This window comes from Ictidomys tridecemlineatus, chromosome 2 (assembly GCF_052094955.1).
Source record: "Ictidomys tridecemlineatus isolate mIctTri1 chromosome 2, mIctTri1.hap1, whole genome shotgun sequence".
NCBI lineage: Eukaryota > Metazoa > Chordata > Mammalia > Rodentia > Sciuridae > Ictidomys > Ictidomys tridecemlineatus.
Window position 1 is genome coordinate 29,058,078 of NC_135478.1, and position 24,515 is coordinate 29,082,592.

At 42.4% G+C, this 24,515-nt stretch overlaps 1 protein-coding gene across 2 annotated transcripts in view; it reads right to left on the minus strand.

The window, feature by feature from the left end:
• The window catches only part of Gpd1l (glycerol-3-phosphate dehydrogenase 1 like), a 57,834-nt gene that overhangs the window by 29,997 nt on the left and 3,322 nt on the right, over positions 1–24,515 (minus strand). The window contains exons 1-2 of one of the 2 annotated variants that reach the window (XM_078038231.1): positions 7,063–7,081; positions 5,146–5,323 (exon numbers count right to left, since the gene is read on the minus strand). In XM_078038231.1, coding sequence (XP_077894357.1) covers positions 5,146–5,253 — 108 coding nt within the window. In that variant the 5' untranslated portion in view covers positions 5,254–5,323; positions 7,063–7,081. Of the gene's footprint in view, positions 1–5,145; positions 5,324–7,062; positions 7,082–24,515 lie in introns of those variants that run through there. The other variant, XM_078038230.1, reaches the window with a different exon arrangement.

Sequence of the window (24,515 nt, forward strand, 5' to 3'; positions counted from 1 at the left end):
GTACCACACCAAGAGTGCCAACTTGTTATGTATACCTCTGGTTCTCAACATACGACCCCTAGACCATCTGGAACTCGGATTTGCAAATTCATGGGTCTGACACCCAGTGGACCAGAAACTCTAGGAATGGGCTCAGGAAACTCTGTTAAGCTATCCAGGTGATTCTGATGAACACTAAAATTTGAATAACACTACTAAGGACTGCGACTCTAGTGAAAATAAAATAAAAAAGTTAAAACCCAGGGAGGAAAACAGTTAACACCATGCCTTTCCACTGAACTAATACTCCAATTCTCAGAAGCTTTCCAGTTAAAATTAACAGATATTATGCCAACCCCATGACCCATAAATAAATGGTCACTTAAAAAAAAAGGGGGGGGGGTCTTGGGCTGGGTTTGTGGCTCAGTGGCAGAGCACTCGCCTCACACGTGAGGCACTGGGTTCCATCCTCAGCACCACCTATAAACAAAATAAAGATATTGTGTCCACATATCACTAAAAAATTTTTTAAAAAAATAAAAATAAAAAAAGATCTTAGAATAACAATTTCCCATGAGATACCACCTAAAACATCAAAACAAAACTCTTCATGCTGGTTTGTACTTCTTCACCATTTCCACTATGCCCGGCACTTAGTCAGATGACAAATAATGCCAGGACTATTCTAGGTGCTAAGGAAACATCAGTGAATGTGAACCTTTGCAAGAAAGTGTGAACAGGTCAGAAAAAAATTGTCAATTGGACTTCAAAATTAAAAACTTTCATGCTTCAAAGGATACCATCAAGCAAGTGACAAGACAGCTCACAGAAGAGAAAAAGTACTGTGAATCATATCTAAAAAGGGACTTTGTACCTAGAATATATGAAGATGACATACAACTCAATAATAAGAAGCCAATGCATTTTAAGCCAGACATGCTGGTGTATGCCTGTAATCCTAGCAGTTTAGGAGACTGAGGCAGGAGGATTGTAAGTTCAAAGCCAGCCTCACAACTTAGCAAGACCTGTCACAAAATAAAAACTAAAAAGGGATGGAGATATAGCTCAGTGGTTGGGCACCCCTGGGTTCCATTCTTGGTTTAAAAAAAAAGACAATCCAATTTTATAAAAGGGCAAAGGATCTGAATCTACACTGCTCTAAAGGTACACCACCAATCAATAAGCACATGGAAAGATGCTCAATACTGTCAGCCATCAGGTAAGTGAAAACCAAAACTATTAATGAGAAACCATGTTACACCCACCAGGATAGCTAGGATTAAAAGGCCAGATAATAACACATTCTGAAGAGGATGTACAGAAACAAGAACTCCTGTATATCACTGTGGTCATATAAAATGGTGGTGCTACTTGGTAAAACCGTCTGGCAGTTTCTTAGAAAATTAAAGGCAGCCAGGCACAGTGGCGCACACCTGTAATCCTGATCACTCAGGAGACTGAGGCAGGAGGATCGCAAGTTCAAAGCCAGCCTTAGCAATGGCAAGGCACTTCTAGCAATTCAGCGAGACCCTGTCTCTAAATAAAATACAAAAATAGGGCTGGGATGTGGCTCACTGGTTGAGAGGCCCTGAATTCCAATACCTAGGACTAAAAAAAAAAAAAAAGCTAAACACAGAACAGCTATGACCCCAAAACTCTTAAGTATATGCTCAAAATAACTGAAAACATGTTCCCACAAAATATTGTACATAAAGGTTCACAATAGCATATTCATATTATTCATAATAGCCAATAACTGGAAACTACCCAAAGGTCTGTCAACTAATGAATAGATAAACAAAATATGGTACTGTCATGGTTTGAGTGCTTTTGCCCTAGAATGCATGTGTTGGAAGCTGGACTCCCAATGCACTGGTGTTGGGAGTGAGGCCTAGTGAGAGGTACTGGGGCTGCTGGGACAGAGCCCTCACAAACAGATTAATATTGTTACATGGGAGTGGGTTAGTTCCTGCAATAGAGGGTGGCTATACAGTGAGTCTGCCCACGTGCTTTGTCTCTTGCACACACTCACTGGTCCTTTCACCTTCTGCCATGTTAAGACACAGAATGAAGACTCTCACCAGATGCTGCCCTTGGACTTCTCAGAACCAAGAGCTAAAAAACTTCTTTCCTTTATAAATTATCTTGTCTGTAGTATTCTGTTATAACAATCCAAAATGGAACTAAGACACATACCAAAGGATAGTATTCACACCTAAAAAAAAAAAGGAATCAAGTACTGACTGACAACATGCTATAGCGCAGGTGAACCTTGAAAACAGGCTAAGTGAAAGAAGCCAGTCACAGAAGGCCACATATTGCATGATGTCATTGATAGGAAATGTGAAGACTAAGCAAATGAGGCTGGGGATGTAGCTCAGTGGTAGAGCGCTGGCTTAGCATATGTGAGGCCTGGGTTCAATACCCAGCATTGCCAAAAAAAAAAGTCTCTAGTGATAGAAAGTAGTTTAGCAGTTACCCAGGGCTGGGGAGCCATAGGAGTCCATTGGTGGTGACTACTAAAAGGTACAGGTCTCTTTTCAGTGTGATGAAAATGTTTAAAAAATTGACTATGTCAATGGTTGCTCAACAATGTGAATATACTAGAAACCACTGAATCGTATGGCCTGTGGATTGCATCTCAGCAGAGCAGTTAAAAAAAAAAAAAAAGCTGGCAAAGCTTAGAAGACAAAGATGAGAGGCAATGACTACTATATTTCATAAAGGACACTGTAATCATAAATCCTGGTGTCACGCTGAAGCGGCTGAAGCCGGAGCATGATGGCAGAAGAGCCCCATACTTGGATGAGCTCTAAACACAGGCTGTGGATGGAGAGCTATAAAATAGATCAACAATTTGTGTCTTGCTGTCACTACAGGAAGGAAGTATGCTCTCCATTCAGGTCTAAAGGGAAATCACACACTCAGACCGGCCCAGCTTCCAAGAAGCAGGCAATGCCATGGTGAAGTCACTGTTAGAGAAGATTCCTATGGGGGACAGGGTCACATTATGAAAGTGGACCCGGTGAAGGGTGAGGTGGGCAGCATCCTGGGGCTCCAAACTAAAAAGACTCACAATCTCCAGCCAGTTCATTAACTGGCAGACATCATAAATAGCAACCCTGTGTTGATGGAAACGCACGTCTCATTCATCCTTCAACTTGCAAGAACAAAAAAAGGTTAAATACAAGCCTTTTGGGGAGTAAAGGACTGTGCATTCCCTGTGACCCTGGGATTCTGCAACTAGGCATGTTCACAGTCCAAGGGGGGGATCCTTCCTCCCTGTACTTGCAAGGAAATGCTGGTTCACCCTAGTTCAGTGACAGAGGAGAGAGTTGTCATTGCCTAGAAGATCAGCAGGCTCAGCAGTGAGTCCTCTGGGAAGCAGATCCAAAGTGGCCCTGGCTCACAACCTTGGGCAAGTTCATCTGCCCAAGTCTTGATTTCCTCGCCTCCACAACTGTAATCATCAGCACAACAGGAATAAAGTAACAGCACCCACCAAAGAGGGTCCTTAAGAAGATTAAACAAGACAGTCTATGCTCAGCACAGCGCTTGACACCAACCAACACTATATAGTTAAAAGCCAAATAAAAATCTTCAGTAAGCTAGGCCTGGGCACCTCCAACTCCCCGACATTTATTAGTTTACAAATCGGTCTCCCTGCTCAATTCCTTGAGGAGAGCAATGTCATCCTTCTCCCCTTTCTGGGCCCACAACCAACCCTGCTCTGCATGCCCTGGACATGTTCATGAAGGACTATGAAGACACAGCAAAGGGGACTTCGTTAACCCAGGAGATGGCCTCTCAGGTAAGTCATAGGAATCAGGCAGCTACAGCAGTCTGGTTTTCAGGAAGGTGCTAAGGGGGTGAATCTGACCACAGAAGTTCATAAACTCCCTCCAGCAGGCAGTAGGGTGGGCACCCTCCTTTCCACTCCCCATGTTCATTTTCTGCTTCCTCTGCAAACCAACGGAACGAGGACAGGAAATAACCTGTACTTTTCTCTTCCAGACCTAATAAGCTTGAATTTTAAACTACCAACCTTACACTTTCTCATTTGCTTCTATCTTCATCTGTATTTTGGGCCTCGACCCCGGTTTTAATTAGATGCCCCCGGCAAGCTGAGCAAAATCACATGCACTTAGGGAGGGTCATCAAGAGCTATAGGAGACACCAACAGCCACAGGCAAAGCTGTGACCCCAGCTCTGATGTGACCGTACTTTGAACACCAAGGAAGAAGTTTATTATGGACTATACTATGGAACCCTGCAAACTCATATGTTGACGTCCCAACCCCCACCTGGAACCTCAGAATGTGCCTGGAAACAGTGTCTTTAAGGAGGTAATGGACTCCAACTGTTGTCCGCATGGTAAGCCATAATCTAATAGGACTGCTGTCCTCATAGGAAGAGGCAGTCATGACATGGAGAGTCAGAAGACAGCCATCTACAAGGAGACACCTAGGAAAAAACCAACCCTGCTCACACTGTGATCTCAGATTTCAAACTGCCAGTATTGTAAGAAAATAAATTTCAGCCAGGTGTGGTGGTGCCTGCCTGTAATCCCAGTGGTTCAGGAGGCTGAGGCAAGAGGATTACAAGTTTAAAGCCAGTCTCAGCAAATTATGAGGCCCTAAGCAATTTAGTGAGAACCTGTCTCTAAAAATTTTAAAAGGGCTGAGGATGTGGCTCAATAGTGCCCCTGGGTTCAATCTCTAGTACCAAAATAAAAAAATAAAATTAGCAGGTTGTGGTGGTGCACACCTGTAATCCCAGAGGCTCAGGAGGTTAAGACCGGAAGATCCCGAGTTCAAATCCAGCCTCAGCAACAGTGAAATCACTAAGCAACTCAGTGAGACCCTGTCTCTAAATAAAATACAAAATAGGGCTGGGGATGTCTCTCAGTAGCTGAGTGCATCCCAAAATTTAAAATCAATTAGTTAATTAATTAATTTCAGTCTGTGGCACTTCGTTACGGCAGCCAGAGAAAACTAATACAAAACCCATTTTCAGAGTCAAGAAAACCAATACTAACCAAGTCACTGGTAGTAGAACACAACGGGAAAATGGAAAGTAGCTTTCCCACATCTAGGTCCGGAGTGCTACTCAGTCGTACAGAACCTGCAGAATCAACCAAATGTACTTTTCACCCCAAGGTCTTACCACATTTTCTGGCAGCTTGTGTCCAGGGAGATATTTGACATTTTCATGGTCATTATTTATGATGTCTGTCAGTTTTCTCCCATTCACTGTTTCCTCAAAGACCCACATCTTGACTGTGGAGGCAAACTTCTGTAGTTTCTTGACATTATTACCAATTATTTTTGCAACAGCTGAACCCCTACAAAAGAAACCGTGGAGAAATAAAATAAATTCATTGGACAGAAGACACAAAGCACGCAATCAAAATTCAGAAGACCTGTGTTTTGATTCTGACTCAAGCCCTGAGCTTGTTTGTGCAAGACCGGATGTGTATTGGCCACCAGCCACTTGGAACTTAGCTATTCTCACCTGGAAAGATCACCATGGGGATCATCAGGAGAGCCCCAGAATCTGGTACAAAGTCAAAAAGTACCACCCCTTGAAACCAGTAAGAACCAAACTATCTTGGATCAGTGTCACAAGCGGAAGAGAAATACACCTATGAATATGAACTTGACACTGCAGGGTTTGTGGAGGAGCCTCCAAGGAAAACAAGGCTCTATTTCAAACTCAAAGAGATTAAAATGTGGCCACTGTGAAATAAACTGTGTTCTCATGAACTGCAACAGGCCCAAGGTAGAACCATAATGGCATGACAAGAACCTGAGTGGATTCCAGAAAAGGATCAAAGTAAGAATGCAGGGCCCTGATTCCCAAGTAGTATGACCCCTCCACCTCGCCTCTCACCCCCCCACCCCTCCCCAGGCATCCAGGCAGCCTTCAGCACCCAAGCTCCTTTCTTTCTGCATCTCTGTTCATCTCTAATGATGGACAGCCTCCGCACAGGACATAGGGAAGTGAAGGAACCTATCTAGTCAACAGCAGTTCTTAAGACAGCTGTGGCTGCAGGCAGAGGGGGCCAGGCAGGCAGGCACCTGTGCCCCGCAGCTGGTAGAATCCTATGACCCAGTGGATGGGCGCCTGATTCCAGCTGAACCGATCAACTTCCACCTGTAGCTTAAGAAAGGGCTTGTTTCTTGGGCAGCCTTCCCAGTGTGAAGAGTAAATGGAAGAAGGTTGTAAAGAGCAACTGGCAAATTCAAGTGTTAGGGCATTTATTATTTTTTCTAACAATTATTATGGAATAAGGTGTGATAATAATGGGGGGGTTGGCAAGCTTAGCTGATGTGGAAGAATATACTGGAGACATTTATCCTTATTACCCCCCATAAGTCTATTATTCTAACAGCCCTAATTCATCTTAGGGGGGGGGGGAGAGAGAGAGAGAGAGAGAGAGAGAGAGAGAGAGAGAGAGAGAGAGAGAGAGAGAGAGAGAGAGAGAGAGAATGAATGAATGTGGGGGGTTGGGCATGGGGGTCTGGGGATTGTTGGATCCAGGGGGCACTGTACAACTGGGCCACATCTTCAGCTCTTTGTATTTTTTGTTTGACACAGAGTCTACTAAGTTGCCCAGGCCGTCCTTGAACTTGAGACCCACCTGCCTCAGCCTTCCAAGTCATGGAAATTCCAGGTATGTGCCACCACCCCCTGGCATCCCAGCATTTTGATCTCTGTGCTTTAAGAAACCCAAAAATTCTAGTAATTCTAACACAGATTATAATTATTTTCCCTTTCCTGAGACAGAATACATAAACTAAACCACAGGGCCTCGACTTTGGCTACCCACTAGAATTACCCAGGAGACTTAAAAATCCTGGGTCCCAGGCCACACCCCAGAGCAGTGAAACTGGCACCTCCAGGATGTGGTTTCTCAAGCTCCCTGGTGACTCAACGTACAGCCAGGGCTGAGAAGCGCTGTTCTGCACAACGATTTAGAACTCGGATGCCCTCCTCCTTCTCAAAAGGATGGCTGTAAATGTCAAGGCCAGGCAGCGGTACCTTATTCTATGCCGGCAGGATGGCTCATTAGATAAATACCTGTTAATTCAATTCTCCTCCTGACACTTTGCAGAAAGGAGCCAGGAATCTCTCCACCAGCACTGTCGCCTCCATGCTAATCTTGGAAACTGCTGCTTACTATTCAGGGAGACAACAGCTCAGTGCATAGTGTTCCCTGGCGTCAAGGAACTTCCACAAGGTCAAAGAGAACACGTGGGACTGTGGGAACCTGGTGTGCTGCGCGGGTTACCTCTTCTGACCAGGTTACCTCTTCTGACCGATGTGGAAGGAAAGGCGTCACTTTCCTTATGGGTCAAATAGAGCCATGGGAGTGTTTGGGAGGAAACTGAGTCTATTTCTATGTAATATACACTCTTCTAAAAAAGTATTTTACTGGGGCTGGAGCTCAGTGGTACAGAACTTGCCTACAGTATGTAAGGCTCTGGGTTCAACGGACAGGACCACACTTTAAAAAAAAAAAAAATCAAAGCTCAGTCCACAAAGGTGGCTTGTGAGTGAATTGTTGTGGGGGGGGGCCACCATGAACAGGAGCTGAGCCTTGACTGATGGAGGTGTGGAACTGGCTTCCATGGTGCAAAAGCAAGCTCAGCAAGGAATTAGAGCTCTGGGAGTGGGGGTCACCCAATGGGACTGGACGACACCCCATTTGGGTGGATATCTCTCTCTCTCTCTCTCTCTCTCTCTCTCTCTCTCTCTCTCTCTCTCTCTCTCTCTCTCTCTATCGGCAAATAGCCATGGCTGGGGTCTGGGATTCCACAGTCAGGCATGATGGATCCATCCCTGGGTCATGGGTGTGAGCAGCCAATTCTACACCTGGCCCAGCTCATTCAAAGCACCAAATGACAGGCAGACCAGGGACTGTCCCCTCCAGGTCTTTGATTGAATCCAGTGTTTTCCAAAGTGAAAAATGGGAATCATAGCCCCACAGGCTGAATGCTACCCAGATGACACTCACTCACTTGCCTGTATCAAGGCTCACGGTCTTCCTGGGAGTGCACAGCCTGTCTCAATCTGAGTGCTAGAGATGTGCTACCACCTCTCTGGCATGAACCCACCTCTTCCCAACCTCCTTTCTTCACAAAGCCTGAAGAGGCCTGGGTCTGAGCCTTGGCAGATGGTACTATCTGGCACGATACTAGTAACACGTTTGTTTTCATGCTACCAGGGTTTTTTGCTTGCTGTTACGTTCTACTTGCAATATTTACTACAGTGCCCTAAAGTATTCTTTTAAAGTAAACTTGCAAGAAAGTATATATTAAGCAAATAACGTTATGGAAGTTTATTCCAACTGAACCCACTTACTCTGATCTTGACTCATATCACATAAGCAGGTGTTGCCCCCAGATGGGCCTTACCTGGGGAAAGGGTGGAAAAGCCTTGTAGGTAGGCCTCTGGAGCAAAGATTGGTAGCCAGGGAGTAGCAGATCTACAAGAGACTCAAGTCTGGGGCTGGGGTTGTGGCTCAGTGGTAGAACACTTGCCTAGTATGTGTGAGGCACAGGGTTCAATTCTCAACACCACATATAGACAAAGGTCCATTAATAACTGATAAAAATATTTTAAAAAAAGAGAATCAAGTCTGCTGATGGCCAATCCTGGGTCTTTACACAGAGTCATAAAACCACATTACGTATGACAGCATGAATTACCTCAACCCCCAACGTATACCCTAATTCATAACTTCTATAATGCTATGCAAATGAAGCTTAAAAGCATCTTGCAAAAGTGATATAAGATATAAGATCTTATTTCACCTGGGCATGATAGTGCATGCCTGACATCCCAGCAATTCAGAAGTCTGAGGCAGAAGGATCACAAGATCAAGGCCAGCTTGGAAAAATTTAGTGAGACCCTGTCTCCAAAATTAAAAAAAAAAAATGGCTGTAGATATAGCTCAGTGGCAGAGGATCCCTGGGTTCAATCCCTAGTGTTGCAAATTAAAAAAAAAAAAAGTTCTTCTTTATCACAATCCACAAGGGAAATGAACATCTTGCCTATTTTACAGATGAAGAAACTGAGGCCCAGAGAGCAATAATAAGTTACCCAAAGTCATGCTGTCTCCCTACAGACTCTGGACTCTGTTTCCAAAGTCCACACTTCCTAATTCATATTTGCCCTGATGTAGAGTCATTTATTGATGCAGTCTGGATACCCTGAAGGGGCAGGAATTCAAGGGAAGAAAAGCAGACAAGTCTCCGCCCTCAGGGAACTTGGAGACTGATAAATGGAGATTGATGATATTCCAGCACAGTGACCAATGTGGACAATAAGCAGCGGGTGACATGGTGACACTTGTCAGGCCATTCAGAGGAAGCTGGGAGAGAGCGCAGCTAGGGCTGAACTCTGAAGGTGGGCCTCACCTGGGGAGGTCAGAGCAAAGGTCGCAGCAGGAGAAGGCTGGGGCTTATCTTCTGCTGCGACAAACAACAGCAGTTACTTTCACCTAGAGCCAACTCCTCCAGGGTGGAGGGGAAGGGAGGAGGGGCAGAAAGGAAGGAATAGAAGGAGGAGCCATCAGAAGGAGAAAGGGAAGGTTAAGGACCCTAGGAGAAGGAGGAGGAGTCAGAAGCAGAGGGGGACAGGGAAGGACAGGCGGGAGGAAGGAAACAGAGAGGGGAAGAGCAGGTGGGATTGCAAGAGGAGGGAGAGGGAGGTGAAGGAAAGGGCCAGGAGCTGGTAAGAGTGAGAAAGGGACAGGGTGGGCAGACCCAGCATTGACCAGGCATCCACTAGGGATCATGCACTATTCCAAACACTTCACCCAGCTGTTCTGTTAGCATAGTGATGAGTACCCCACCACTTTACCCATCTATCCACATTCTGTTTCACACCTCACCTCTGCTGAGGCAGTTACTGTTATTACCCCCCCTGCCCTGAAGAAAAGGAAGCAAGGAGACCACACAGGTGGTTCATGGAAGAAGAGATTCACACCCCAAAGTGGGTCTCCAACTACAAGGACACCAGGCCCTAATCTCCAGCTTGACAAAGCCCCAGCTGACCCCTGGGCCATCCACTCTGTCCTTATTCTTCCCTTCCACTCCTAAAAAGGTGTATTTCAGGGGCTGGGGTTGTGGCTCAGTAGTAGAGTGCTTGCCTCGCATGCATGAAGCACTGGGTTGCATCCCCAGCACCAAAAAAAAAAATACTAAATAAAGGTATAGTGTCCATCAACAACTAAAAAAAATGTTAAAGAAAAGGGGGGGGGGTATATTTCAATCAGGCTGAGGATCCACTCATTAGCCAAAGAATGGCCACTTAATCCAGACAAAATAGAATTTCAGTGGCCTGGTGGGGCATGGAGATCCCCGTGACTCTGGAGGCTGAGACAGGAAGATTGTAAGTTGAGACCAACCTCGGCAACTTAGCAAAGCACTAGGCAGCTTAGGGAGACTCTCAACTAAAAAAAAATAATAATAATAAAAAGGGCTGGGGATGTAACTCAGTGATAGAGCACCCCTAATTCAATCCCCAGTACAAAACACAAGAAAGAATTTGGTGGCACATGCACTTTTGGGGGTGCAGAATTGCTGAGGGCCATTACCAAGTAGGAATGACGCATCGAAATTTCCTTGCCAAGCGTACCCCATGCTGCTTAGAGGACATTTGATGGAACATTGCATGCATGCTTTAATAAGGTGACCTTGCTCAAGGACCAAGGCGGATTCGGGTTTAGAGCTGATCAGGTTTGAGGAAGTAACAGGCTCCTTGAGTTTAAGGCGTTGCCAGTTTAAGATAATGGGTTTTAGGGAAGTTGGCGGTTGAAGATTATTGCCGGGATTAGGGTGTTCCTGCTGCTTGTTCCCATTGAGTTCTCGTGAGATTAAAATGGGATTTGGAGAGAGCCTCGTGGAGTAGGTGAATTGTGCGGGAGATGGGAGAACGCGTTTGCCCCTGGACCTGTGTGGAGGTGGTGTGAGAGCTGGAATAAAGAATTGCTGTTTGAACCTACAAAGCTGTGAGTGCCTCGTGATTCTGGTGCCAAGCCGAGACATTGGCCTTGGCATTTTGGTGGTCCGTACGAGGGATGTCTGAAGCTTGGGGGTAAGTGAATTTTCTCGCTCCTGAAGGAGAGCAAAAAAATGGGTGACCATTTCAAAAAACAACGTGTTCTTGTTTTGATTTATTTTGTTTTTATTTCAAGTTGCCTGTTCCTAGAACTTTCTCAGGCAAACTGGGGAAAATGGTTGACTCAAGGTTTTAATTTGTTCGCCTCTGAGGAAGAGAAATTGTTAGAGGAAGGAGGCACCCCAGTAAGACCAAGAACAGCTAGGGCATATGTTGATACAATACAAAAATGTAGCCCATGGCTTTTTAAAGACAGGTTATTAAGTATATCAATGGGACCATCATGGTATCCTGTAGAAGGATTTTTCTTCAACAAGAAAGAGATGGCTAGTTCTGTTTACTATACTTGTCTAAGATCTTGGTTTTTACAGACATCTGATTAATTTACAAAGCTAAAGTGTTAAAATATCAACCACTAAATATGAAATCAAGTACTCTTTACTTATTAAGTTCCATAAGGTAATAAATTTAAGCATTATGTGTGTTTTCATAAATTGGTAAATGGAAGGAAGTTTAATATTGCTTTGGTCTGTGTCTTTGCTGAAACAAGGTTACTAAGAGTTAAGATTCTATCATGTGTAATTTATATACAGAGAGTATAAGAAGTTTCAGTTGGGTTTCAATTACAGTATAATAGTACCTTAGAAAACATAAAAGTATTTCATCTTATTAAAGTGGAGTAATTTTATAAGGGTTGTTTCAGAATGTGAATTTATAAAAAGTGTTAATGGTTAAAAAAGGGATATAAAAAGGTTCAAGATGTGGAAATATATTTTAATATAAAAGGTTAAAGGTTAAATAAATGTTTCTAGATGAGATAATCTCTGTGTGGTAAATTAAAAAGTTGTAAATGCCATTTAAAAAGATTTTGAGGAAACTAGACTTACTTTATAAGCTTGAGAAAGGAAGAAAGAAGAAAAAGGTATTTGTACATGGCAGATTGAGACAAAGCTTCTCAATGGAGTAAAAAAAAAGCCTTTGGTTGAAGGGCAGCCATGTAAACTAATATTAAGTGATTTATACAGAATCTAAGCCTCGTTTAAAAGAGTGAAGCTGTAGGTGGTGAAAAAGTACATTTAAAAGTACAGTATAGATGATATATGAAATGCTTTAAAAAGTTAAATTGAAGGTTGTTGAGATACCTTCATGGCGGAAAAAAGATTGCTTTACTCATTAAACCAAAAAGAGGGAGATGAGATAATCTTTGTGTGGTAAAGTAAAAAGTTGTAAAATGTCTAAATAAGTTGCAAAAGGCTTTAAAAGGTTAAATTGAAGGTGATCAAGATGCCTTCATGACGGAGAAAAAAATATAACCCATGAAAATAGGAAGATAATAAGATAAAAGATTTAGATAAAGAAGATTAAAAATTTGAAGTGGAAAACTTCAAAAACAGAAGTACAGAAAGGTAAAAAAAAAGAGAGAAGATGTAGAAAGATAAAAAAGATATAGGAAGATAAAAAAGATGTAGAAAGACAAGAATTTTAAACCCACAAAATAGGAAACAAAAGAAAACTAGGAGAGAAAAAAGCTACTAAGGGTAAATATAAAAACCTTAGTAGAAAACTAGAAGATAGAAATAAGATAGAAAAGGTTGAAAATGTCAAGTAAAGGTATTTCAGATAGAAAATGCAAAAGGCTAAGACAACTATGGTTTAAAACCACATCAGAAAAATTAAAAGTACTAAGGTAATTCTAAAAACTAAGGCAGAATGCTTTTGAAAGACTTAAATTTAAAAGGATCTTAAAGGGGTATATATCCCCCAAAGATAAACTTAAAATAACCCTTTTTTACTCAAAACTTTTAAAATTTGGGTTCATCAGGAAAGACATATGTATCCAAAAAATGTACATAAGCCTAAGGTACTTTGGAAAGATATTCTAACAGGACAATGGAAAGGTCCCGACCCAGTTATTGTCTGGAGCCGGGGTTCCGTTTGTGTGTTCCCACAGGGAGAACAGCAGCCGATTTGGATTCCAGAGAGGTTAACCAAAACAATTTCTACAGAAAAAGAAGATGATTTGACTGAAATCCATAACAGCTGATATCCAGAGCTCCAGCTTGGCTATTCTTACATCTGCGACAGTGATTAACCACGGTGCCTTTTTTCAATATCTATTTTATTATTGCTTTTTCCCACATCATAAAGTTCTATTTTATTTTTTGAGCTCATACAAACCTAGGTTAATGTTTTTCTGATCAGTTTTGTTTTTTGACTGTTTTTAATTTTTTGACTGTGGAGTTTTTAAACATTGCAATGGAGATTTTACCTAGGTAAAGCTACAAGGCCGTTATTATTGTCTTATGTGTTGTATGTTATGTCTGCACTGTTTTGTGTTGCATGTCAGTATGTGTGTATGTCCATATTTTTATATGAGGAGCGCTCATGAAAAAATGGATCCGAATTTTTTTTTTATTCACGTGATTTAAGTGGTTTAATCTAATTAGGTAAACAGCTGTTAATGATTGTTTTCAAGGGTGGTTAATAGATCTGTTTGCTTACTATTGTTTTTAAAGGTGATTAACAGATCTGTTTGTTTACTTTCACTTTTCCTTTTCATCATATTTAATAATTCTGTTCAGGATAATGTCTCTTTAACATCATTACCAGAATTCCCATCTCCATCCCAGTGCCGGTGAAGACTAAGAAAACCAAACTACAGCTTCTATGATAGCTACCACAGTAAACTGTATAAACTGATGCATCAATGAATATAACTCAACAAGTAATGCTCAATCAAGGATTTGATTTACTTTGTGAGGAAATGGACATATTGATAGACTCTTCCACTCTGAACTGCCTGCAGAACCTGACTGGACTATTTATCAGTTGCATGCATTGTGATCTATCGTCTGGTGCAGTGAATGGTGGTAATGCTGGCATATTTTTGCTGATGGTGTCACCAGTGATGCAATTTCCTTGCCAGCGCACCCCATGTTAATTGTGGTAATGCTGACATCTTTGCTGATGGTGTCACCAGTGATGCAATTTTTCCAAAGGAGCCGTCAATTGGCTTGGTGTCGTGGCATTTCTGTATCTTCCTCCCTTCTACTAGTGATGGTCTAAAATTTGGGGGCCAACAGAGGTGAGGCAAGAACCTCACCCCCCCACTGGCACCAAGGTTAAATTTGGGGGCCAACAGAGGTGAGGCAAGAACCTCACCCCCCCACTGGTGCTTAGGCCTATCCACAAGCATGGCTGAATGCTGGACCGGTAGTCAGCGACGGGTTGATCTGATTGCAGTGGATTCAACCTAAGACAGGGGACTGACGCCTAGAGGTCAGTTCATCCGATGACGGGTAAGAACCATATGTTGAATTGGACAACCTACCAGGCACGGTCCTAAGCCGCATTGCTTGTTGTTTAATTAATCAGAAGGGGGGAGATGCTGAGGGCCATTACCAAGTAGGAATGACGCATCGAAATTTCCTTGCCAAGCGTACCCCATGCTGCTTAGAGGACATTTGATGGAACATTGCATGCATGCTTTAATAAGGTGACCTTGCTCAAGGACCAAGGCGGATTCGGGTTTAGAGCTGATCAGGTTTGAGGAAGTAACAGGCTCCTTGAGTTTAAGGCGTTGCCAGTTTAAGATAATGGGTTTTAGGGAAGTTGGCGGTTGAAGATTATTGCCGGGATTAGGGTGTTCCTGCTGCTTGTTCCCATTGAGTTCTCGTGAGATTAAAATGGGATTTGGAGAGAGCCTCGTGGAGTAGGTGAATTGTGCGGGAGATGGGAGAACGCGTTTGCCCCTGGACCTGTGTGGAGGTGGTGTGAGAGCTGGAATAAAGAATTGCTGTTTGAACCTACAAAGCTGTGAGTGCCTCGTGATTCTGGTGCCAAGCCGAGACATTGGCCTTGGCACAGAATCTTTTGAGGCCAGAAAGGACTCTCTTTTACTTAACAGGAAATAAAGGACCAGAGAGAGCTGAATCAGTAAGGGCTCACACATTCCATGCCTTTGTCTCTCCCAGAGTTGATCTGAGGGATGGTTCCCTGGGCCAGAGGGTGGTCAATTTTGGTTTAAGTAACATCTACTCTTTCACTCCTATGAGCAATGCATGAAAGAAGAAAAAAGAATTATGAATAACCTCACCACCAAGGCAGAACCACTGTTAACATTTTGTGTAATTCTTTAAAGTTAAAGGGCTTTTAAAGTTACAATCAAATGCCAGAGTCTCTGATGCAAATGTAAAAAAAATGAAATATTAAAAATAAGTTCGCTTGGGGAATGTTTATTTGATCTCCAGATAGGGAAGCTTTCTAAGCTTGGAATCAAAAGAAGAAACCACAGAGAAAAAAAGATCAATGAACAACTTCACTGACAGAAAAGCAGGGAGACAAAAAAGAAGGCCTTCTATCTACCAAAATTCAAACTGCAGAGGAAGGTGCTTCCCACAGAAAGATACATTTAGCAAAAAAAGCAAGAGGCAAAATTGTACAAGCCATGTGATCATTTGCAATTAATAAATACATCACCTCCTACTCATTAGACGGGCTACTATCAAAAATAGAAAAAAAAAAAACAAGTTTGGATGAGGATGTGGAAAAATCAGAATCCTCATGCACTTCACTGCTGATAAAACTGTGCAGTGCTGCAGCTGCAGTAGGCAACCGCATGATAAATCCTCAAAAGATTAAAAATAGGGCTGGATGCAGTGGCACATTCCTGTAATCCCAGCTGATCAGGAGGCTGAGGCAGGAGGATACCAAGCTCAAAGTCAGCCTCAGCAACTTAACAAGGTCCTAAGCAACTCAGAGAGACCCTGTCTCTAAATACAAAAAAAAAAAAAAAGCAGGGGGGGGTGGGGATGTGGCTCAATTCTTAAGCACCCCTGGGTTCAATCCCCAGTACATTAAAAAAAAAAAAAAAGAATTAAAAATAGAATCACCACGTTACCCAGTCCTCCTACTTCTGGGAATAGACTCAAGAGAACTGAAAGCAGATACTCAGATATTTGATACCATGTTCATGGCAGAATTATTCACAACAGCCAAAAGGTAGAAGCAATCCAAGTAAGTGTCCATCAACTGATAAATGGACAGACAAAATGTGGCATATAGGGTGTATAAATGGCACATTATTCAATCTTAAAAAGGAAATTGTGACACATGCTAAATATATATGAGCCGTGAATACATTATGCTAAGTGAGATAAGCCAGGCACAGAAGAGCAAGGAATTTAATTTAAGGATTCTACTTACAGGACCGCTTGTTTGAGTACTAGAATGGTCAAATCACAAGGACAAAGTTTCAGGGCAGTTGCTCAGTGCTGGAGGGAGAGTGGCAGGAGGAACTGTTGTTTAATGAATATCCAGTTTTAGTTCTGCAAGATGAGGAGAGTTCTACAGGTGGATTGTGTAACAGTGTGAACGTACTGAACTACACTCAAAGCACAGTTAAGATGGGAAACTTTATATTGTGTATACCACAATTTAAAAACTCACATTAAAGGGACTTCAAGAAACCACACAAGAACTAGCATAGAACCTGGTCTGTAGTGAGGCTCTACTCAAAGTGTAGTTCATGGACCAGCAGCAAAAGCATCCCTAGGAGATTGTTAGAAATGTCACTCAAGATCTGCCTCTTTGGTTGGACATGGTGTTACATGCCTTTAAATCCAGAGGCTGAGACAGGAGGATCGAAAGTTTGAGGCCAGCCTTAACCACTTAGTGAGACCCTGTCTCAAAATAAAAAAAAATAAAACCAGCTAGGGATGTGGCTCAGTGGTTAAGTACTTCTGGGTTCAATCTCCCTGGGTCCAATTTAAAATATCAGACAGAGTCCATCACTCCATATTATCCATAATAATTTATCCATAATACCTTCCTAATACTTGCTTATTACAAAGCAAAAAATTAAATAAGAAAAAAAAATAAGATCTGCCACTTCAGAATCTGTTCCACAGACCCATCTTCAAGAGACCCACATGCATATTAAAGTTGGAAAAGTGCGGAGGGAGCATATCACCTTCCTGTTCGTGATATCACCTTCCTGCTTGTACCTAATACAAGCCAATGTTATCTTCTCACTTTTATTTACTTTTCCAATATAGACAGCTATCACTGAAGTTTGCTAACCTGGTAATTATAAGTCATTCTTGTCTTTTGGATGTTTTAACAGAACCCCACCCCCACCCCACCCCAATCCAAAGCAGATGAGTTTCAGCAGGTCCCAAGGTCTGTTAGCCAATCCAAACAAACAAACAAACAAACAAACAAAAAATGCAAGCTAGAGGAGGCATCGAAATCCAGATACCTTCTAAGTCTCACTTTAGCAAATATTTATTTCCATGTTTCCTTCAGAACACTTTTGGATGGGCCATACCTCGATCAGCTTGTTCTAAAACACCTACCATGACCTGTTCAGCCGTGCTATCAACTCCACATACCATGGAGAAAATGGTCACCAGAGACATTACAATAGTCAGGTGAATTCATATTAGAACCACAGGCACAGGTAGCCTGAGACTCCCCCCACCACCACCACCAAGAGCAACCCACAGCACCGTGGGGAAAATCTAAGTCATGGTCTCATGAACTGGCTCTAGGGTCCCACTCTTAAGCATGGATGGCAGAGAATCACCTTGTCTCCAGGGCTCTAGACAAGCAGATTCTACAGCTTTGCCCAAGGTTTGTGGATAAGCACAGTCTGCAGGCCCATCTATTGATCATGGAAAAGAACCACACCGTGTAAATTCTAACAGCCACCTGGCACCTGCTCCCTGTTGACACAATAACTAGATGACAGACTGCATGCCCCTGCCCTCAGAGAATCACTAGAAACTGTTTCCAAGGCACACACTGGAGTTTCAGTGATGCAAAACAGAAGAGCAAGGAATTTAATTTAAGGATTAAATTAATTTTAAACCTGAGCCCTATTCCACATGTGCTGGGTAATCCAGAGCAAATCAACCTCTTTTCTGCATATATTTCTAATCCCTCTGCAGCTAGGATGCCTCCCTCTATCTTCCTAATACTTGCTTATTACAAAGCAAAAAATTAAATAAGGTAACCACATTAAATCATTTTTCATGTGTTTCTAATAGTTCTGGTTCTTCCCGCTATCTTTACAGATATAAGAGTATAAGGTGATTCACTGCACAACTGTTAAAAACAATACTCAAATGTCCAAATCAGGAGAATGGTTAAACAAAGGAGTAGCCATACCTGGGAATATAATACAACTATAAAGAACGAGAGCCCGGCACAGTGGTGCACACCTGTAATCCCAGCTACTCAGGATGCTGAAGCAGGAGGATCTAAAGTTCAAGGTCAAACTGGGCAATTGGCAAAACCCTCTCTCAAAATTAAAAATTTTTTAAAAGGGCTGTAGACATAGGATAGAACACTTTCCTAGCATACAGGAGGTTCTGGGTTCAATCCCCAGCACAGATTAAAAAAAAAAAAAAAAGAATGAGATGTTCTCTGTGTACAGATATGGAAAGATCTTCAGGATAGTTAAATGTAAAATCGAAGAGAAGAGCAGTGTAGAGCTCTGTGGTCCAATGTATTAGCTACATGGATTATTGAAACTTTAATTTGAATATTAATTTTCATAATTAAACATTTACATTTAGTCCCCATAGTCACATTTCAAGTAGGCGAAGAAGGGCAGAGAAGTTTCAACTACTCCGCTAGTTTGTAGCTGTAAGTCCTGGACATGACCTCTGCATGCATCAGAATCCTCATCTAAACAAGGATAGTAACAATACTCACTCCTGTGAGCATTAACTTAGACAATACACAATGAGGTTGGAACTCCTGGCCAATGGAAAGGGCTCAACAGTCCTGATCACTGAGTCTGACACTTGCACCACTGTGGGCCAAAGCTAAGTTTGAACTAGTTGTGTTAAGAGTCTCCAGATGGGTTCTACTTTGGTAAAAGTCATTTAATCCAAGTGTTATTAAATGTTAGTCGTAAAAATTTTGGTAGTAGTAAATTTGTCCAAGCTAATTTAGCATAGATGCAGCCCATCCCCACCCTAAGCCCACCTCTCTAAGCTTGCTCTCTGAGAATTCTTCTCCATGCTGAAGTGTATGGGGCCACCACCCACCAATTACAGCCAGCACTTGAGACGAAATACAGAGATTGGAAGTCCTGAAATCTCAAGCGCTACCATTGCTAGTCTTGGCTCTGAAGAACACCATCAAGTTACCCCAACTCATAGCAGTTCATTATGAGCAGGTTACTATAAGATTTATTATTTAAGTTGGATGTAAGAGCATGCCTGTAGATCTATCGACTGGGGAATAAAGTCCGCAGTCTTTATTCCCCATAATAAAGGAGGATCCTAAGCTCTCCATCAGTCTCAGCAACGTAGCAAGACCATCAACAACTTAACGAGAATTTGTCTAAAAAAAATAAGATCAAATGCCTTAAAAAAAAATAAGTAGTAATCCAGGTGTGGTGATGCACACCTGAAGTCCCCATCAATCAGAAGGCTGGGGCAGGAAGATAGCAACTTCAAGGGCAGCCTGAGCAACTTAGCTGTCTCAAAATAAAAAGTAAAAAGGGCTGAGATGTAGCTCAGTGGTAAAGCACCCCTGGGCTCAATCCCTGATATCAAAAAAAAAAAAAAAATTAGACCAATACAAATGTGAATCATTGTTCCAGGTAGAATATAAATGCATGGTTACCTGCCTACATGATAATGCAAACTTATCCATAATAATTTCTAAAATTTATATTAGTATTTGTCAACAACCTACAAGGGTAAGAACCAAGGAGACTGGTCTATGCAAGATACTTCCTACCAATGGGCAAATCTACTAAAGAAACCCAAGTACAAAGGTTCAAATAATCTTAGACAAAAGGCTCTAGGTGCTTGAGGATATTTTCCCATCACGCTGCGGGTAGCTAAATGAATGACTCATTTGTCTGGGGATATTTCTGTACAGATAGCCACTGATCAAGCCATTGGGTCAGAGCTTTCCAGGGATGGAGAAACAAATTCTAGGGGCCTTTGGTTCTTTTTTGCTTGTAACCCATGCAAACCACTTCCTCTTCTCAGCACTGGGAAAACCAGGCAGAAACAATCAAATGTGGAGAACATGGTTTTCTGGGGGACATACCCATGCAGCTGTGGAGGTACTCTGGCTGTGATGATGGGAAAGAAAGTATTTTTCTACCTAAGACAGTATTTCTCAAACTGGGTTATGCAGGTTCTAAAAATGAAAGAAACACAGGGAAAAAAATGAAAATATCATAGTCCATCACCCCAGGAACCTCTGTTATTGTGAAACATGTTTCCTGTAATATGTGAAGTGTTCTGGGTCATGGTGTAAATTGTATGTCAGTTCGTGGTACCATGAATCTCCTAAATGAAGACAGGGAAAGCACCTGGCCTCACTGTGGCAAAAGCTTAAAAAGTATTCTTGCTCTTGGTGAAAGCCAGTCATCACCTGGAGAAGCCAGAATTAACCTGCTGAAGGATGAGGCAGGTGGCTCGGTGGCTCCTGTCATTCTGGCTGAAACCTGTCCACTGCCAGATACATGATGGAGGTCATCTAGGACTAATGGTTCCAGCTAACCCATTTGTGACCCTGACCATTATGAGTGAGCCCAACCTAGATTAGATCCTTCCCTGGTTAGTGAGTCAGAATTGTTGACCATCCAAATTACGAGCTAATTAGTGGTTGCTGTGGGAAGCCACTAGCTTTTGGAATGGTAGACAGCAATAGAGAATTCATTCAGTTCCCTGCTCCCAGTTGTGAAAAAAAAAAAAAAATCAAGCCAAAGTTGAATGACAGCAAAATGCTGCCAGTACAACTCTGTGGGAACAAAGGGTGGCCTGGACAGCACTAACCACAGAAACCTCTGCCCCCTTGCAACTTCAAGAGACTTGGGGACAGCACTGGACCCCCCCCCATAGAGATGATTTATTTATTGGACACATGACTTTTCTACCCAAAGGCATATGTCTTAGAAAAGAGGCTCACTCAGGTGCTGCTGAGATAAACAGGTAAAAGTTGAAGGTTAACTCAAAGGTTAAGATTGTTCTAAACCAAGAACCAAGAACGGTGGCACATGCCTGTAATCCCAGCAGTTTCAGAGGCTAAAGCAGGAGAATTGCAAGTTCGAGACTAGCCTCAGCAATTTAGTGAGAACCCGAAGCAACTTAGTGACACCCTGTCTCAAAATAAAAAATAAAAAGGGCTGAGGATGTGGCTCAGTGGTAAAGCACTCCTGGGTTCAATCCCAGGTACCAAAAAAAAAAAAAAATTTTTTTTCCAACAGTTATGCCCCTCTCTATTCATAGACTCGGGATAAATTGTCCTATTGGAAAAAATATCAAGTCCTCTGGAATAACTTGGAAAAGACTTTTTATTCTGTGTGTGTGGTTCATTCACCTTTCTAAATGTCATTTTGATGTCTTTTTCACTCATGATTATCTTATTGTTAATAAACAATAGCACTCAATAAACCTCATTCAAAATTTAAACAAACAACAACAACAAACAAACAAACAAAAAAAAACAGCCACGTGTAGTGTTGCGTGCCTCAAGAAGCTAGAGCAGGAGTTCCCAAACTCAAAGCCAGCATTAGCAACCTGGACCGTCTCAAAATTAAAAAAATTAAAAAGGACTGGAGGTGCGGTGCATCTCCAGTCCTTTTTAAGAAAGAAAGAAAGAAAGTCCTTTTTAAGTCCTTGAAAGAAAGAAAGAAAGAAAGAAAGAAAGAAAGAAAGAAAGAAAGAAAGAAAGAAAGAAAGAAAGAAAGAAAGAAAGAAGAAAGAGAAGGAGGAAGGAAAAGAAGAAGGAGAAGGGGGTAGAGGAGGGGAAGAAGTAGGAGAAGGAGGAGGAGGAAGAGGTAGTCAACTGCCTTTAAAATAAATAGTAACCCAGGTAGTGGGGCACACCTATAATCCCAGTGACTCAGAGGCTGAGGAAGGAGGATTGATTGTAAGTTCAAGGACAGTTTGGACAAACTAGTGAGACCCTGTCTCAAAATATAAATAAATAGGGCTGGGATGTAGCTCAGTGGTAGAGTACCCCTGGGTTCAATGCCCAGTACCACCATCACTCACACACACTCACACACACACACACACACACACACACACACACCAAAAAAAAAAGTAAACTATGATCATCTTTTGGGTACCTCCTTTGGAGGGAAACTGACCCATTTTAAGGCTTCATTCAGTTTTACTTCTCATAAATGGAATATTCGTTAGATTAGACTTACATTAGAAAGGTAGATGCTCAACATTTTTATGACAAGGAGATCTGTCCTCAGGTTTAAGTATGTCTCTCACTGAAAATGTCGGGAATTTATCAAAACAGAGTTTCTGGAGCAAGAAGGACCTTGCATTTGAACTTCACCTTATTAAGTGTTGACCTTAAGCAAGTTTTTTCTAACCTGTGTTTAATCTACCAGGTTTAAAATGAAGTAATCTACATACCTGATAAACAGAAAATTATTATGATTCCTGTTAAGGGAGAGGAGGAAATGGAAGAGAAGAATGAAGAAACATGTTGGGGGTTAAGAAAACAGAGCACTCCTACTTCTCGAGTAGTCCTTGTGATTTTTATGTTAGAATAGGTTGGGGAGGTGATTAAGTGCCACTTCTTTTGTTTGTTTTTGTATTAGAGTTTGAACCCAGGGCTGCTTTACCACTGAACTATATATATCCCCTGTTTTTCATTTTTGAGACAGGGTCTTGCCAAGTTGCTGAGTCTGGCCTCAAACTTGTGACCCTCCAGGTTTGGTCTCCTGAATTGCTGGGATTACAGCTATACAGTTGCCACCACAGCCTGGCTTCGTCAATTCCTTTTTTAAATTATGCTGTATGTGTATGAACGTTCTTGCCCGAGACCAGGAGGGGACCCTGAATATCCTCACAGCTCTAACCTACCCTGTCATCAAACTCCCTCCAGCTCCCAAAGCAGAAGAGTGTCAGTGTGGCCTGTTGACAGGGAAGGAAGCAATTACTTCTGACCACAGAGGAGCTAAATTAGTTGCTCAGACTGGTTTCTTAGATCTCTGGGTAGCATGCATCATGGCAGAAATGGAGTAGCACAGGCAAAGGGGTGGCAGAGGTGAATGGTGAGCTCAGGTGGTGCATTTTGTAGGTTCTAGCAGAGTTAAGTCCTGCTTCCTGCATCAGTGCAAAGAGGGCCAGCACTCACCCTGACATTTCAGCCTGAGGAAGATGTCAGGCTGTGGGCTGATGTGAAAACAAGGTCACTCCTAGGGAAACTCCTCCATCTGTGTAGCAGTCACTCTTCTTGTCCCCTCTCCCAGGCTCGGCCTATACTACTTGGCCAGATTCCAATCTGGGCCATTTTGTGACTTAATGTTGGGATGGCTCCGGTCAAGAATGATGAAACTGATAACGGTAATAGCAGCAGATACTGAATGAGCTCTAGCCACCATTTACTCTCCCTGGATCATCTCATGTAATCCTGTAACAAGGTTTCACTTGACTGTTGGCTCTATCTCTTGTGGCTTTGAAACTCCATGTTTCTTTTTCGTTTTTCCCAACCTTCTCCTCCCTGAGCTTCTTTTCCCTAACCTTCTTCTTCCTAATCTCCCTGATCTTCTTTGCTTTTAGCAACAATTCTAAACATAATCCTAGACAGCAGGTACCAATAGTATAAGCAATCATTCATAAAAGCCAATTGCCAAGACCTTGAAGCTGCCAAACAGGGGATTAGGGTGGAAATCTGGGCCCCTCACCCTACTGCACGACCCTGCCTTACAAAAGAGGCTGGGGATATGTCTTTGGACATATGCTCCCATTACAGAGGTTTAGCAGTCAATATAACTCAGGTTTCAATTCTAGAACCATGGTTTGCACTGTATCTGGGTGATCTTCACAGGGGCTGAGAAAGAAACTGTAACATCTTTGGAAGAATCTGCCAAGCTTTTGTTTTTGCCAAGTTACAAGTGACAGGGCCATGGAAAGTCAGGCAGGTTAAGTGACCCTTCCCTGTCCCTCACAATGAGTGGACCAAAGGGCTCAGCTAGATACACCAGCCTTCTGTCCCTGAATTATCTGGAGGAAAAGGCTGACCAAAGGACAGGACTAGGCCATCTTACACAACTGGCTTTACCTTCCCACCTTCCCACCCAGTTCCTTCCTCCTCGAAGGGCCTTGGCAAGCCAGCTGGATTCCCTGCCACAGATGACGGGTAACCTGGGAAAGTCTCCATGTGAGTTCCAGCTGCCTTTCAACTATGAGCTTATAAGTAACAACACCTTTATTTATATAAGCAGAGGGATCTACTTCAAAGTCCCCAGGGTAAATATTGCTCAAGGAACATTTAGGTTCCTGAGACAGGGACCAGATCTGGATGGGTAAATCCAGCTTCTAGAGATATATTTTATTAATGAAAGGTTAAAGTCCCTTAGGGGAAAAAAAAATCCTTCCTACCCTCAGGGAATATGATTCAGCAAA